Here is an 18,828-nt window from a genome sequence, read left to right on the forward strand (position 1 = left end):
TTTCATATGAATTTCAGCAAATCTTAACTTTGACAGTAATTTATTTTTCCTTAAAAGAATTTCTGAATACTTGGGGTGGTTTATCTTCTAATTATTTTGTAATAACTAGAAACACCCTAAACATATATAGTAGACATAATTTTTCTGCTAAGCAGCATGTTGTGTGTTATTCAAAAATAAAGTGTCTCAAATACCAGCTCTTAAAAATTATCCATTTTTATGCTAATGAAGTTTTTAACTCTAATAATTTTAATAACTAAAAGTTATGAGCAAATAAAAAAAAATTGAAGAATGGTCAGTAAGTGAAGTTGAATATACAGATTACTACTACATACATACTTTATTAATGTATGAACAAGTAAAAATTAGGCAATTTTTTTAAAAATATATAATTTTTTCAAACATATGTTATCATGTGGTGATACATGCCTTGCAGCTACCAACTGATGCTGAACTGTTGGGATGCCGAACCAACTAGGCGACCCACATTCACCAAGCTTGTAGAAGAGTTTGGAGCTATGTTGGAGAACAGCGTACGAGAAGTAAGTGCATAGACATGTACACGTTGTGTTGTTTGCGAAGAGCTATGAATATGCATTTAATTCACGGAGTTTGTAACATTGACAACTCACAGTTCTTCGAAAGCTGCGGAGTAGCTGTAGTGTGGATAAATTCATATCACATTCGAATTACCTGGATTATCAGTGGTGAAGTTTGAAGGTTTACTTTTGCTATAGCATTACAATTTGCAATCCATTAGTTTTTTTTTTAATTTCATACCATTCTTCTATAATTTTGTGCTCTAGCCCATTATTTAAATTTAGTTCATAATAAAACTACAAATGATTGTTTATAAATTATTAACCACTTTAACATTTCAGTAAGTGTATGTTTAAGAATTAAAAAAAAAAAAAAGAATATTAATTTATATTTCAACTGGTTTGTATGTAGGTAACATTTGTTCTACAACTTCAAATTTGGGATTTAATTTATAAATCTCTAAAAATAAAGTTTTACCAAAACCTTTGGGTAACCCCCCCCCCCCCCCCCCACACACACACACACACACACACACACACGTTTCCATGAATTGAGAAATCCCCTTAAGGCCTTGGCAGCCTAGTAAGTCAAGAAAAATTTGAACGGTTGAACTGAGCTAACACAGTATGTGTGGTGAGTTGCACAAAAACTCTTGGGGCAGATTGGATAATTCACTTATTTTCATGCACTCGTCAGAGTAAGTGAATCAAAACCGAGGCAACTTCAACTTCAGCCCACTTGTTTCAGCTCACAGAACCACCGCAAGACTTTACTGCTGCAAAACATCTTGTTAGGGGTAGATTATCAGAATACTCCTTTCATTCTTAGACTCTTAAACTACTGTATTTACTCGCATTAGGTCGCCATCGCAGATAGATCGCACCCATAATTTGAGGTCTTGAATTTGGTATTTAAGATTCCCCCCATATAGGTCGCACCGGTAATTCATTACACATACGCATTGCACCACAGTAAAAAAAATTGAAAAAAAAAAGGGCAGCGAATTGATGGAAATTTACAGTCAATAGCGCGACGTGCGCGGAGAAAGGTTGTTGTACTCAATCAGCTGCTGTTACGGCGCGCCGGCTGGCTCTCTTTGTTCACTGAGCTGCGCATGCGCAGTATAACTCACTCAAAGCTCCGCCCAGACTCGTGACCTTCCATCAGCAGCCAGCCAATAGATGCGAGCTTAGCGGAAAAAATATAAGCTCCACCTCCCGTGTACCAGTTTTGTCCAGTTCTAATACCAGGTTATTGGTATATGCACCAGTTTTCTCGCTGCCGTGACATGTTCAAGTTTACGTTCATCTTGATGTCTTGACACCAATAATTAATTAATTACGATCCTCAGAAAGAAACTGTTAGTTTAAAAAATATGTGCCAACTGTACAAAACTTCCGAAATTATAAAATACGTATAAGACAGTTACCAAGACTCCGCTCATTTTATCTTGTGAAGTTTGTCTCGTACCAGTATTTCGGCTAAGTTGTGACATAAATACAGTATCAGAACTTAACAATCAGCCACGTTTATACATTCGTGAGTTTACGTTTTTCCCTCATGCATTTTAGATTGTCTCCTGCTATAATTAATCGGACTTTTACACGCCTAGGCTTAAATTATTACATGTTTAGAAATAAAAGCAACTTTTCATGTTATATAAATGTATATTTTGCGATTTAAAATGTTCATTGCCGACTATAAACGTTACGTTTTTCACGATGTTTTTAGGCCTACTAGCTAATCTTATCTTCTCTTAAAATACCCACGGTATTTTCTGGTTGTTTATGGTTGTTACGTGACGTAAATAGCGGGATGGATTCGATTTTTGAGGCGTAATTTGCGTGAAAGTATTGTATTGGACTAAATGGGAACTAAGCGGGACCTGAAGAATATAGTGCAAATAACGGGAAAAAGTAAATAACTGTAACGTAAATAAGGGGTTTCGCTGTATGTGTACATTGTAAATAAATTTGCCTATACCTATATAAACTTCTTTTTCGCATTTTAAAGCAAAATATTGCAAAAAAAATTCCTCAAAAATTTTAATTTTTTTTCTTCACATATAGGTCGCACTTCATTTCCCCCCCCATAATCTGGTAAAATTGCTGCAACCTATATGCGAGTAAATACGGTATGTCTTATATGAGCAGATCACAGAACCGCGAAGGTTCCACTAAAATTAATTCCAACACCCAAAAACAGAATGGGCACAGTTACTTCAGTCTGTGTATGTATATGTGTGTGTCTGTGTATGTGTTCTATGTGTGTGTTTGGATACTGCTTCTTGCATCATTTATCCAACCCTCTTCCATCCACTGTAATACACACTCAGTAAACTAACTGGAACTGAATCAAGTCAAGCTTCCAGCACACAGACCTGTGCATTGGCAAACACGTCACCACATGTGAAAGAGACCCCAAGACACTTCCCCTAGGTCAACAACAAGCTCCTCTGCTGTTATCTGCCTCAAGGAAGAATAAATGTCCCGTGCTGCGATTAAATATTTTGTGCAATTTATGGACCACAACATTGTCTTTAAAATATGCAATGAAAGTGAGTTTGTGTATTAAATGCTTGTGTGTCACAATAACAATAAAGAAAAAGTGGCATTATTGCTCTTAAATGTGAGATTTGCTATGAAAAAATAAACACTTGCACTTTTGGTTAAGTGTATGCATGTATAAGTATATGTGTGTGTATATGTATATGTGTGTGTATATATGTGTGTGTGTATATGTGTGTGTGTATATATATGTGTGTGTATACACACACACACACACACACACACACACATTGTGGTACAACTTCACATTTCAAAGTCAACCTTTTTTATGTTTACTATTTGCAATAATTGCAGAACCCCACTAAAAGTAAACATAAGTTGAACAAGTTCTGCCTAAAATTTAATTTAATTACAATTTTTCTGTGTAGAATACACTATAAATTCAACATTTCATTGTTATTTAATTTATGTAACAACTTTTATACAACATTATATCATGTTTGATCGTTTATAGTTAGTTTGTCTTAAGCTTGATAATTGTAATAAGTAGTTTAATTTGTTTTATCATTAAATGCATATATATATATATATAAAACAAAAGAACCCTACAGGTATTTAGTAATTCCTGTTATAACTAAAAGTTTGACATAATAATTATGTTTCTATAAAATTAAAAATGTACTAGTAACAATTTAAATTTAATTCTGGTATTTCAGCATTACGTTGATTTGAACGATCCCTACATTGCAATGAACAAGCAAACTTTTCAAGATTGCAATGACTACCTAAACATGGTGACTGCCCCAACGTATGAAAATCTAATGTCTCCATCGTACAAAAACTTAGACCATCACTACATCAACAAGTAAGTTGCAAATTACTGTTTCAAACCATTTACTTGAAAATGTGTGTAGGTATAATGTCGAACCCTTTATGAAGGTCTGATTGAGAGTTGTGGATCTTTAGAGATGGAGTGAGTATCTGGACACAATTGTCATTGTGCCAGATGTTATTTGCACATCAATGTCTAAGAGTAGAAACCAAATTTAAAACTGCCTTTAAAAAAATGTTCACTGTGATTTTGCACGTTAGAAAATTCAGCAGGGAGATGCAAATATGTTCTTTACTTTGCTATTTGTTAATAAATCAGTTTAGTCAATACCTCTAGTTTTCATCCAATGACTAACAAGATAGAAATTCACGGCTGTTGAACTATAGACACAACCCACAACTCTTAACTAGTGTTTATTAATATCAAAGAAAGTGCTTTTAAAAAAAAATTGGTACTTTGTCCACCTTTGCACACTATTTCTACAACAACTATACGTTCAGCATAAGTCTGTTTTAAGGATTCCAGTGTATCATTGCTCAACATGGGTAAAGTTTCAAGACTTTATCTGCCCTGACTGTGGCAAGCTTTTGAGTGCGTCATGGTTCGATTAACATCTTGCTGGATGGGTGTATAAGGTTTATCTAACAACAATCACAATGTTTTAAACAATGGTTTAAATCAATTGTTTTTTTTAATCTAATAGTTTTTTTAATGTATTTTTGAATAGACTATCTTAATAAATTGTAATGAAAGGTCTAATTCTACTCTAAAAACCACAATAGTTTGCTCATTAATGCTTATTGTGATTTACGGGACTGATCCTATTAAAATTTTCTGAGTAAACATAATCTGTTCAATTCATTAATTAATTTATGCAGTTTATATTTATTTTACAACCAAATTTTGCTTGCTATTGCTATTGACTCCCGCCACTTGCATTTTGCAAAACCTATTACTCTTTTTTCATTATTTTTTTTTTAAACTTTTATTTGAGGTATTCCTAGGAAATTTTCATATCCCTTGCATTCATCAGTTTTATGTTCTACAATGAATAGCACTTATTAAATATTTTTTTTTGTCTTGGAGTTTTCTAAACATTCTTAGAATATAACCATCTACCATGTAAGTATACACCTTTCTAAGAGAATACCAATATTTCTGAGTTTCAAAATAATAATGTTAATATAGGATATATATTTCGATTCTAATAAGATTTGAAAGATCATAAACTAAATGTTTCCACATATTAGAAATATTATATTTAACCTGTTAAAATTCCACACTGTTATCTAAATGTGTGTCAGCCATGATTTGCCACTCGTGCATCTTAGTAGGTGCGAGGTAAAACTAGCCCTGAAAGCTTCCCCGTTTTCTCTCCAGAACTACTGCTGACACACGGGATGGTGTAATATAAACTTTGGCTGAACACTGGCACTATCAGTGATAAATACACAATGAAGGAAGCAAACAGCTATTAAGGAAAAAGTAAAATATTGTTTGATTTGTTGCATTGTACTGAATGTTACATGGGTATTGTTGCAACTGTACATGGAAATAAATAAAAATTCACATAAAAGAAAACAGAGCTACTTCAAATCATGATGTAATATATTGGCTTTGGTAATTAAAAACTGTGCAATCAAACAGCATTCCTTAAATGGGCTGGTGTACTAAGCGACAATAGTCTGCTGTTTTTGTTAGTGATTCAGAATGTGTTTTTTTTAGTTTTGGCTTTTTTTTCCCCATCTGATATTTTGCAATTATCTAGTATAAAAATGAACACATCAGTACTCAATGTTCCAATTGTGATGTATTTTAATTCATTTGTTTTTGTTCGACTTAGAGACTTGCAAAATTCACATCTGGCTCCAAGTTGAGGCTCCCCAAACTGTGGATCGTTAAGTTGTTTTATTGGCGGCTGCTGCCACGTTTCACCTTCTGTACGGATTGGGCAAAACTTGGTCAGCTATTGGCTTAAGTTCTTTTTAGGTCAAGTCAAATAATACTGTAAGATAAATGACAAGAATTACTTCATTGTACGAACTCCTGCAATTTAAACTTTAGCCAAACAATAAACATGAACATTGCAGGTCTCTACTTATAATAATACCATAATAATAAAATACAATTAGTTGAAAAAAGGAAAAAATTGAGGTTTCTTTCAAATAATAAACCTCACCCACTAAAGTATTGCATTGTCATTTTCAGTCCTGATGCAGTGAAGCAGTTGTGTCTGGATGCTGCGGCAGGCAGCGGATACATCAAAATGAACAGGAGTAGCCAACCGGACGACCTGATGATTTTCAGTCCGAGCAACGCGAGTGTTGCTAGGAGTGGCGTGTTTACCTTTGAAACTTCACCCGCCCAGAAACAACTCGGCAACAGTGCAAATAGTGAAGTGCAGCCGCTAAACGGCAACGATACAGATGAGATCAAAACCACGAATGGCGATTTAAAGCAGAGTACTGATGGTGTGCAGTTGCAGAGTGTAACGACTAAGGAAACACCCAGTTTTTGTAATCCTAACTACATGAGTTGTGCCCATCCACTCATTAGCAAAGCAATAGAATAAAAAGACAAGAAAACCCAAACAGGAATCTTTTCTTCACAGGAATTACCGAGTGATGGCAAAGATGTTACAAACATGTTTTTAAGTACAACTATACAAAGTAAGAATACTACTGTTACCACTACTCCCAACTAATTCAAAAGTCTGAAGTTGAAAAACAAATTGTTGTGGCTTAGCTATTAGTTTTAATAGCTATAATAATTACTAATTAAGTCCTGCAGCTGGAGTTCAAATTAATTGCCAGTATTCAAAAATACCTAATGTAACATCCCATTCATTACCTATAATCAATAATAGGTCACATCAGTTACTATAAAAATATTAAACTATGTAATTAAAAATTTGTAATCTGAATTTCTGATTCTAAAATGTTAAATATCATGTTTAACAAAATTTAAGAAGTCGAAACAAATTCTAATGACAAACTGCAAAAAAACTAGTCTTAAGAATTTTGGAGAAAAAAAAAAGAAAAAAAAAAGTGCTTAAACGTCTAATTATGTTTTTGGTCCCGCTATTAGATGCCAAGCGCTTTGTGTAAGTATCTTTTCCGTATAAAACGATGTATTTTAAGGTGAAATCTAATATTTATTAGGATATTACGACGTACTTATTTAATTAACGGAAATACGAAGATGTCCGACGTGTAAATTTTCTTTTAAAGTAGTTTTGAAACGTTATAATATTTATCTGATCGTCTGCATCACCGCAGTGTACCGCTTATGAACATGTAGCCAGCGCTAGTTGGCATCATTCATGTTTGGTTATGTTGCTTCCCGTATAGAGCGCGTGCACGTAGTCGAATATCGATATCTCGCCGATTGCATGCAGTGCGCGCTCTCTGTCGAGTGCCGAGTTAACTACATTTGATAGCCTGCATTCTTTCGTGGTACTACGGCAATAGTTACGCATTAGTTCACGTCGCAGATTCAAGTGGCCTGCGTTCGCGTTACAGTTTGGGTTTTCTATTTAAAATTGAAGAAAGGTTTTTGTTTAATGAATTATTAATATAAATTGTTTGGCGTGCTTTTGTATACCCCACCTTTTTTATTTTTTATTATAAATAAACGTACTTTCCATAAACGTTTTTTTTATGAATAACTTTACCTAACAATTTTTTTTCCTGCCTAATTGTCGCACCCCTTCATTTCAAACTTGATTTTAGAATAAAATGTGAGACGATTATACGAGAAAACACAGTACCTTTTTCACTTCCTGACCTTTTTTTCCAATTGTTTTGATACTTAAAGTAGTTAATTTTAACGAGTAGTTGGATTAGAAACATTAAAAGTACAATGAAATCGGGCAAACAGTTGATTAGGTTGCTTTATAAAAAATGCTGTGAAATGGTGTAAACAATTGGTTAAGCAATCTACATTAAAAATACTAAAAATTAGTATGTTATCCAGAAACATTTTAAAATTGGTAATTCTAATTCATGATAAATTTACAGTATTTCTAATGTAGCTAACCAAAATTACCTAACTGTTCAAACTATTTTGTAGTATTTTAAGTATCCAAACTATTTTTAAGTATTTTTAATAGAGCTAGTATAACTTAACCAACCACACTATTTTTAGTATCTTGATTATAGCTAACTAAACCCACCCAATCATTTTCACAATATCACAGCATCTGCAATACCTATACCTATTATAACCACGTGTTGAATTAGTAAACTACTTGAAGTATCAGAAGACTTTTAGAGAATGTTTGGGAAATGTCAGGAAATAAAAGAACTATTAAATTAAATTTTTCGTGGTTGGGGGGGGGGGGGGGGGGGGGAGAGAGAGAGAGAAATAAACATATTCAGAATTACAGAATAAACCAATAAACTAAAATAACTTACTGTTAAATCAGAAGACACAAGGTACGTACTATATAAAGCATTAAATCAACTCTCATTGATTGGACATTAAGGGCTCCGCCTACCCGAGCACACATACGGTGCACAGAGCTTCAGGAAAAACTATGCAAAGTATCCGAGTGGGGTCTACATACGAAAAGCATTTAAGAGTTCGCCGAGAGCCGAAAAGTACTTTAATTTTGGATTAAGTTTTTAAACTATATTTTTAGAAGAGTTAAAATTGCTAAAAAGCATGTTTTCAGAGTAATTTGTAGGCGTAAAACAACCAGTAAAGATTCTTGAAAGCACTTAGTAGGGACTTGAATTACACCTTTATCTTCATTTCTCGGCCATATAATGTTACGGTCACCGCTCAAATTTTACAGTTATCCTGTGACGAGAAGACTGCGTGTCAGTTCAGAGCCTTGTGCTTAGAGGCTTTACCGCACTAGAAATACCAGCGAGCGTCGCACTTATCATCCCGCCTCACTAACACACATACACCCCTGACTAAGCGGGCCCTTAACAGAATAATGTACACATTTTCTAGATGATGTAATAAACACTAAATTATATCTAAGAAAAAGGATGGTACCAAATTATGTGAAACATTTTGTACCTGTTTTTTCGTACTATTAACAATTATTTCTTAGCGAAAATTATAAAAGGATGACAATGTAAAGTGCAAACAGACGAGAAGATAAATTATTTTCGTATTAATTATCACATTTGTTTGGAAGTTTCCCGGAAAACGTTTTCATTCACTTGAAAAACATCACATTTTTTATGTCATCAAGTTAACAGAAAAAAAGTTACACAGAACAAAGCCATCACACATTTACACTAAATACCAAAAAATATGACGATACAAGATGTTTAACTTTGTATTGTAGATACAAAACAAAGAGCAAAGTATCACATTTGAGGCTTTCATAAACAATGATTGGCACTGTAATAGAAAATAATACTATGTTCAAGATATTGAAATATTTTGTTATTGAAATTTAGTTAATGTGTTAAAATCTATTAAGTGTTGCATAACTTTTTCAGAAATTGTTACGTTTCCACAAAAATGATTCAATTTCACGAAAACATTAAAAACAGCTCAATTTTCGGAGTACACAATTTTTCTGAGACCCTACGTATTGGTGATCATATTTGCTGAATTAATGTTTTCAGCTAATGTGAAAATGAGAAATAATAATAATAAATAATAATAATAAAAATACCCTAAACAGGATTAGTGTTATAGGATCTTTGATACTAGCATCAGAGCTTCATAAGTTTTAACCTTTATTTAACCTTCATATAAAATACATAAGTGTTTTTAACATGGGATGTACTTACTGAAAATTCAAAGTGGCCTAAATAAAAATGTTACTATGTATGCTCAACTTTAGCTATCATGCTCACTAAAACACAAAGGAAGTTTATTGTGGGAAGTCTGTAACACAAGTAGATAATGCATTATTGAAATGTAGTTATATCACTGGGACTTTAAAGTAAACTCCCTATATGTACGATAATTGTGGCAGCTGTGGAACAGAGTCCATCAGAGCAACCCCACTAAACCAGGTGGTTCTTTCGCCTTCGACACAAGTGGCCTGCACTGTGCTTTCTCCCAAACCACAGCTACAAGAACATTAAAATATCTGCTTTGTTTACCTCTTCAGGTATCAAACTGTAGTTAGATGATGATTTCATAATATTATAATAAAAGTGTTTTTGTCATTTTTATAGCTTGGTAAACAATAGTGAGTGTGGCACCAATATAATTAGGTCAATTAGTAATGTACAGAAGATGTACCAGTAGTAAAAAGATTAAAAATAATACTTCAGTCATTGGTTTACAATTTTAATGAAACTGATTACAATTATGATAATTGTGCAGCTAAAGACACACTAAGGTAAAAAAAAAGTTATAAATTAATTTAAAGCATAATGAAGAGAGACTATTATTAAAAAACTTATATGTTCACAACCACAAAGAAAACAAATTCACATTTACAATACTGCCAGTATTAATCAATTGCATTATAGAAATGTTCATTAGTTTAATTGGATACATGCCAACTTACCAGTGGTACATACACACTGTGCTACAAGACAGTACTTAACAAGAAAAAAACTACCATACAAATTTTTATACTGCAGTCTGTTATTCTGGAAAATGTGCTCCTAAATTTATTTATTTTCTACATATCTACATTCCTCAGAGAAATAATTAGAGTATCAAAACTGTTCACTTTCTGTACCAGTGATAATAAGTAATGTCATTTTGTATAAGAGAAACCATCAATATCAGATTTTTGAAAACAAGTAACTTACATAGCATACAACTGTATTATGATAATACAATGCAAAATTATAAAAACAGTGTAAAGCAAACATGTGTGACAGTATTTATTTACACAAAACAAATATTAGTCTCTTACATTTTGAACTATAAGATATTCTTTTCAGTGTCACTAAGAATAAACGTAATACTCAAAACAACACTTAACATAATAAATTAACATGATTAATAAAAGGTATTAAAAGCATGCTTGCCTTACACAGTTCTCATTCCGAAAATATGAGCATGTCTTCAGCTCTTGACAGCTGTTTTAAGTGCCTCCAGGCGCTTGCGAATGTTTTCCACGTCTACTGCCGGTGCCTGAGGACGAGTATTTGGCTCTGACTGAAAAGAAAATAAATATGCTTAATAACAACATTTTATTACATAATTTTAAACAATTTGTTATCTTTTAAAGATTTGTGCAATGGGAGTGCATGACTTGATGTAAGTTTTTGGACATACGCCATTGCTAAGAACTTTTTCTGTTGAAGAAAAACTAAAAACTAAAAATAAAGAAATAAAAATACCCAAAAAAGACTCTTAGTACATTTTTCTTTGTTTTTCTTTGTTTGTTGACCATATTCCTGTTACAGAATATTTTGTAGTGTTCATATCTTTGTTGACAACAGCAATTATTTGCTTAATTTTGTGTTTTTTGTCTTTTTTGGGTATTTTTATTTATTTATTTATTTTTAGTTTTTAGTTTTTCTTCAACAGAAAAAGTTCTTAGCTTTGGCGTATGTCCAAAAACTTACATCAAGTTTAAACATTTTCCACAAATATGATTAAAATTTTGCCTCAAAATGGAAATAAAATACATGGAAAATAACAGAATTGATTTTAGATTTAGTTTATAAAAATGTTGTTCTGCAACTGAAATAACTTTTTCTTTGTCTGAAAATACCTATATACGTAATATGTGATTGGAATTGAGACAAATTCTGACACTGTAAAAAAAGGTCCTTAAAGGTAAAAACTAACATCCTGGTAAATGAGAGTTAACAGATTATCAGAAACATAAATAAATACATTTTTAAAAAAGTATGGGCTAAAAAGAGGATTATCTCACTTGTGTGTTTATTTAACATTAATAGTGTTGTGCGAGATCTCGAACCTCGAGAAAAATTTCGAGATATATATTGCATTCTCGAACAGCGAGCGAGAAAAATAATTTCTCGAAAAAAAAAAAGAGAATTTTTTTGGTACCGGTAACAACTCAATTTAGTATGGAAACTAAATTTTATAATGATAGTTGTATTTTTATATGTTGAACATTACACACACACTGCCATTATTTTAGTTTAAATGTTTTAAAAATACCAAACGTGTCTGCCTGTTTGGACGAAAAATGATTTGGCGGAACACAAAGCAAACAGATGCAATCATTAAGAGATATTAGACTAGCCGATAGTCAACCATCCAAAACCTTTATCAATAACCGAAACTGTGAATAAAAACTGTTATATGAAATTCCAATTTAACCTGAAAGAAAAACTGCCGTATTTAATTTTTAAATTACGTAAGCGTAATACATAATAAAATACGTTCGAACCTAACCTACAAAATTGGTTTTGTTTACATACACGTTATTACGGTAAAGTTATTAAAAGCATTACCTTTAATTTAGTCATAATATTTTGTTCGGTAATGTTTAATAGCATACTGAAATGTTGATTATTACGGCAAAATACAAAATTTACTTTTTAACGAACAAAAGGGAATGGTGGTCATGCTGCCTTACCGAGTCTGCTTCGCTGTTCCGTTTCTTATTTCATTTCCAATAAAAGACTGCGCAAGTTATGTGATTATTAAATGGACTGGGATGTAAAGGAATGGGTTGAACACGCAGAACAATTCACGCCCTTGTATTACTTAAAATTACGTGAATGTGTGTGTTCAAACCCGTTGAAAAGGCAGAATATATAGTATGTTCATCCCATTTCCTTTTCTACCTTTGTTTCACTCAGTCGTAAGACGTCATGAGTAATGAATCCTGCCAAAGCCTCACTAGTATCAATTTCTTTGTTTTCATTACAGTACCAGAGTTTCCCGTTTACGCGAGCTACTCTGTGGGTATGAATAAATAATGTGACGCCTGTAAAATGTTATTAGGAATATGAGAAGAATTTCCTAATACTGCTTTATCTCTAACTGCGGCGTAACCAAGTGGAAAAAAAAGTGTTGCGGGAATATAACAGTTAAACAGAAGTAAACTTTGTTGTCAAATTAAACTTTGATTTTACGGTAAAATGGAAGATGTGGAAATATTTATCAGTGTGGCAGTATTACAAAAAAGTGGCGATAAGTCAACGGGAACCACAATTAACATGTTAGCTACTAGACTTTTACCTAAGTGAGTGAATGTTTATTTATAATTTAGTGTAGGCTTACATAACGTGTGGTGCATGTCAGTTGTGCACAGGCAACAAAATTGACATTCTATATGATAAACAACAGTTTTATGTACAGAACAATATATTTTGAAGGTGATATCTACAGTAAATCTTGATTATTTAAAAATTTCTCATTCTCGTCTCGTTTCTCGTGAGAAAAATATTTTCTTTCTCGAAAATTTCTCGAGGCCTAAATCTCATCCTCGCACAACCCTAAACATTAACTTTAAGAATGAGATAACAGTAAAAAAAAATTATAGAAAAGGTGAAACAAAATGGTTTATCTTTAACATATGTAATTTTTTTTTACAAATGTTACGAGCAATTGTTTAAACAGATCATTTTTCATAAGATAGCAACAATCTAACACTGTACAGAACAAGAAAATACTTGCAAAATTATGTTGGGCACTGCATATGATTATGTGCTTAAAAAGATATATGTTGATTATTGTTCTTAAATTAAGACTACTTGTATAATATTAAATAAAAAAAATATTAAATAATAACTGAAATTTAATCTCCCGAAGTATTAGAATTTAAAACTTCCATTCATAGTCACCAAGCAACATGTCCATGTGGAATTACTGACAAGTTACATTGAACAGAAGGAAAACTTAGATTACATCCACCGGCATGGTTCAGCCCACTAATCACAAAAGAGATTATAAAAATCTGTCAACTACAGCCCACTTTACAAACAAAAGACTCCCAGAGTTCCTCTCTTTTATCTCAAGTCTAACTCCTGGAAATACTGTGAAAAAGGTTTGAGTCAAATGTTTTCATGCTACTACATTACTATTACAGGTTGGCCATAAATATAAGATTTATAGACTCAAGGACATTTCAAGTGTGTATTTCAAGGACAAAAATTGTGTTTTCTAGGACACAAAGGGGTCACCAATGGTTCTGCAATCAAAAGAAGAGTAATGAAATTTAATATAAAATATTACTTATATTTAGAGCCCATAAAAAATGGTAAATAAAACTGCCTGATTTCGGTAAATAAAATACAGGATTTCGGTGCCATATTTCGGTAAAAAAAAAAGTATTTCGGTAGTATATTTCGGTAAAAAAAAAATTTTTTTTTTGTTAAATGAGTGCATTTGTTCTACTAATTATTTAATTTCATGATACACACACAAAGCTGTACATGATACTTGATACAGCAATCACTAGATTCCTGCGTAAGCCTTACAGAAGTGGAAATGTTATCTAGTAGATTATAGTATACACATTACTTAAATTTTACATCACAAATAGTGTCTAGAATTTTACAGTCTGTTTTTATGTATTTAAACATTTTGAGTATTAAATAGGCCTATGCTATGTTCCTGCAGAAAAATTTATAGAATTAATGTTTTCCTGTCAGGAGAATTGGCCACTTTGGCCAAATAGTTTGGTAAACATGTAAGAAAGGGTTCCCTAAAAAAATTAGTTAATTACAATGATTATAGGTCATGTAAAATTTCAGGCTGAATTTTTTTTTTTTAAATTTACTATAATTTTGTTTTACTATACATTTTCCGGCCTCTTTCCCATCAAATTGTGTTTATTAGGACGTTATAACCGTAACACATTTCCATGACTAACCTTTCATGTATTCATTTAACCATTCCCTCATAGCTGGGTGATCTAGCTTCTCTAGGGGAATATTTGCAGAAACAAATGCACGCACTGTATCACTTGCAAATTTGACTAATTTCCTTTGCTCGTTTATGGAGAACAATATTATCCTCGAGTGTCACTTGCCTTTTTGACTCCACAACCTGATGATGATGTTTGACTTTTTTTCTTCTCTAAATGAGATGCTCGCTGTTTGCAGTGTTTTTCACAAGTATCTTTCCTTTTACAATCTACTACCGTATTGCAAAATTTACACATCATTATCTGCTTTTCATTATTAAAAACAATGAATCCTTCATGCTCATATTCTTTAGCTCGTTCAAACACTGATACGACCTTAGGCATTGTGAAGTATCAAGTAAACCAAGTGAACTTCAAACAAAACAAACTGCAACTACCTATTTTCGTTCACATTTACCTATTTACATGGAACGTAGGATCTTTTCAAACCTCATTGGGTCATTTCACATGACCGGCGTATTGCGACGTTGAAATCCCATAACGTCTATGTTAATATTTACAAGCAATACAACAACGGAACAGAGATAAGTATCTCTGCAACGGAAACGAATACATATGGCCAAACGACTAACTTCATCCACATCCCGCTAGGAACGCTGATAAATGGTTGCCACTTTCAGGCCGAGTGTTTGGTATTTAATGATGGGTCAATTCCTGTTTTTTCCCGGTTCTCGGTTCGGTACCGGTTCTTAAAAATCGGTTCTTGGTTCTCGGTTCTCGGTTCTGACTTAAACAATAAAATAAATATTATTCACACATTATTTATGAGGTGTTTTAAGTAATAAACTATTTATTGTTTTGGCTACAAAAAAAGCACTGTTTCAATCTACAGTAAACATACCAACCTATTAAAAATGTAATATGTATTAATAAAAAAATTAATTTGAAAAAATATAGAGAACACTTAATAAAACTAAAATTTACTATATCAATCTAGTAACTACCTCAAGAAATCTACATACACCCTCCCTTAAAACATAGGAATAAAAAGAAAAAGTTACAATAATGGAAATAAATACAATGATGGTGAACTTTCAAAGAATTAAAATATTAAACTGTCCATCAAACTTATTGCCTACATTGAATTCAGTTTGTTTGCACAGTCAACAGTAAATTACTGCCACACTTCTGATGCCATTTCTTACACAATTGCTCTATTTGGCCAGAATAATTATACTTTAGCCAGAATAATTATACTTTAGAAGTGTCAACAAGCATTTTGTTTGACCAGCCAATAGTAAAATACATCTGCACATCCATACACCACTTTACTAAAAAAAAAAACTTCCCCCTTTAAAGCAATCCCGTTTACCTAAAAGAGAAAGTTACTAGCCATTACACTAGATGGCTGCAGATGCAGTGAACTTACAGTCCAAAGCATTGCACAAAAAGCATAAAATTTTAGAATGCCGAAAATTATTACGGAAAATTTTAAATCAAACATTAATTCTATTAAACAAATATACTGTGGAATTTTGCACTTTTAATTGTTCTTTATTCACCAGTCACCCACGTGTCAACGACTCAATTAACTACCTATTTTTATAAAAAAAATTGAAACAAACATGGCGTCTTTCTGTTCTCACATCTCTGCTGAGGCACGTTATAGAGTTGCACACATCTATGAACTACATTCATCTATGGCACCTTCAACTGTTATGTTTTGATTGTATAATGTACTTTGTTTACAGATGTGACGAGAACATTAAATATTTTCACGTGTAATTTATTTTATAGTTAAAGATGAATATTATTCCACAGAAGTCCAAAAAAATAATTCATATGTGAATTGAACGTGAGTTGAGCCATTTCATGCTGCAGTTAAGTTGTAGTGAAGGACTATTTTCGTAAAGGGTTTTGCTATACTGCCAATACCAGAACCGACATTTTAGCTGCGGTTCTCGGTGCCGGTTAAAATGCTGAGAACCGTAGGAACCGAGAACCAAAAACCGGTACCGACCCATCCCTATTGGTATTTATTTTGCTTCAACTTATCTATGGCGCATCTCATAATAAAGATGGCTTACGATGTTTTGGTTTACTAAACGAATACGTTTTGCGGCAAAATTATTATTGTGAAACTTAATATTCATATCGCGTTAAAATTCTGACATTTCGTGGATATTTCGTGAAACAACAAGAATATCGCGAATAGTAATGAATTTCGCAGCATCGCCAGTTATTTCGTGAAAACGAAATGCAGTAAAATCAAAATAGACGTTTGGAAACACATTTGTAAGTGCTTAGAAAGTAGTTCCAAAATCGTTAGTAAAATTTAGCGATTTCATCATTAACGAAATTCGAGTACCTCTACTTATATTCTTTACTAGGACATGCCAAATAATACCAATGACTAAAATTATACATATTACCAAGGAGGTTACTACAAACTACAGAATAAGCACTAGACATTACATAAATATTATTAGTAAATGCGAATGATTACCTTACTTTCATTAAAGCCCTTGCTAAATTATTTTATTCATGCTCAATAATACAAACCCAATCTTTACAAAGGCATATTCACCTATCTGACAATATTGTACATTTACCATGAAATGCATGATCAAATTAAGAAAATATCAGGCAAGAATACAATTCAGTAGTGTCAAAATTTTTTTAACAAATTGTATGGTTATTTAAAAAGATTACATTTTAAAATACAGCACATATCGTTCCATTTAAAATTTAATGCTAGTTTAAAGAATAGTAGAAAAGCGAAGTGTATGTAGTATGTGATAAGTAGGCCCCTCTGAAAGTGGTAAATAAAATTTTCAAATTTCGTCATTAAAAATTAGTAAAAGCGGTGTTAAAATTCCCTTAAAAACACAAAAGCGGTGCTAAAAACTTGAAAAAAAAAAGTGTGCGTGTTACGGTAAATATATCTGAAATTATTTAAGTTAAATAATTTTACTTGAACATACTCATTACTGAATACCCTAAACAAATAGGTTACATATATTTGACAAACTTTTTATTTAGACACTGATTATTAGTTCGTTCCCATAAACTAATCTGGAAAACTATTAATCCCTTTAACAGAATCGGGGACGCACCACAACACCGAAATGCCAAATTGATCACAACGACGACAGCTAGAAAACTGCTGTGTACCACAACACCGAAATACACTAACGCCGGAAAATGTCATTACAGGGCTGCCACAAAAGTTAGGTTAGGTTAGGTTAGGTTAGGTTAGGCTAGGTAAGGTAAGGTAAGGTAAGGTAAGGTTAGTTTTGATTGTGGAATTCGGCGTTAAGGTACATTTAAGAAACACACACAAATTCATTCAGTTGTTATTTCGGCGTTGTGGTCAATTTTGACATTCGGCGTTATGGTATTTCCGCGTTGTGGTAACGACCCAACAAAATCTATAAAACACTGTTGACCAACTAATCACATCGTCACACCATTCCAAAATGAATGTTTGTTTACAATTTTCCGCTTTTTGGCGCGATTTAAAATGCTTGTGCCTGGTTCGCCCGATAATCTGCTTGATACTACAACGCTGTTCCAACTATATGCCAGCGCCCCCGGCTGACGTGATATGGCCACTCACGTAAGGCTGTTCCAAACACCGTTCGCCCAATCATCTGCTTGCTTTTATATTTATCCATTGTCGCTGTTCCGAGCTGACATCAGTGCCCCGAACGGTGTGCGTACGCTTTAAAACTTCGCCTGTTTGTCTTATCTATCCAAACATTATGCCGGAAAGGAAAATAAACGCCGTAGTTTTGCGTATTTTTACAGTATATTTTTGGGTTTAACATTATAACGTGAGCGTGTGTAAGCTTTTGTTTGCTTTAGTGCATTTATGATTAATGTTCAGTGGCGGCCATGTTGCGGTGTTTGTTTACCAGACAAGTCTTTTACCCAGTATTTAAATTTCGCATAAAAACACTGCGATTTCACGTTTTAATACAAAATTTCGTGTAAAAACACTGTGTTATGGCGATTTCGCGTAAAAACTGTATTTACCAGTGATTTCGCGTTTATAGTCGTTTAATCGCGATCGCGAAAAGAACAGGCCCCTAGTGATAAGACACACATACTTGTTCAGAAAATTTAAGAATGTATTCACACAACGTTTAGATAGCACTGCCATAACCAAACATTAAGTTAGTATTTTTTAATTAGGCCATATTGCAATACATAAATTT

The 18,828-nt window shown here is 32.8% G+C and overlaps 2 protein-coding genes across 2 annotated transcripts in view; one reads left to right on the top strand and one right to left on the bottom strand.

Annotated features, from left to right (window-relative positions):
- Positions 1-6,470, top strand: part of LOC134533994 (vascular endothelial growth factor receptor 1-like) — a 43,880-nt gene extending 37,410 nt beyond the window's left edge. Inside the window, exons 20-22 of the mRNA XM_063371876.1 lie at positions 437-542; positions 3,764-3,912; positions 6,088-6,470. Coding sequence (XP_063227946.1) covers positions 437-542; positions 3,764-3,912; positions 6,088-6,451 — 619 coding nt within the window. The 3' untranslated portion in view covers positions 6,452-6,470. The remainder of the gene's footprint in view (positions 1-436; positions 543-3,763; positions 3,913-6,087) is intronic.
- A 3,175-nt stretch (positions 6,471-9,645) lies between these two features.
- Positions 9,646-18,828, bottom strand: part of LOC134533993 (protein mini spindles) — a 74,995-nt gene continuing 65,812 nt past the window's right edge. The window contains exon 35 of the mRNA XM_063371874.1: positions 9,646-10,971. Within this exon, the coding sequence (XP_063227944.1) occupies positions 10,879-10,971 (93 nt within the window). The 3' untranslated portion in view covers positions 9,646-10,878. The remainder of the gene's footprint in view (positions 10,972-18,828) is intronic.

The sequence above is a fragment of the Bacillus rossius genome, chromosome 7 (assembly GCF_032445375.1).
Source record: "Bacillus rossius redtenbacheri isolate Brsri chromosome 7, Brsri_v3, whole genome shotgun sequence".
Lineage (NCBI taxonomy): Eukaryota > Metazoa > Arthropoda > Insecta > Phasmatodea > Bacillidae > Bacillus > Bacillus rossius.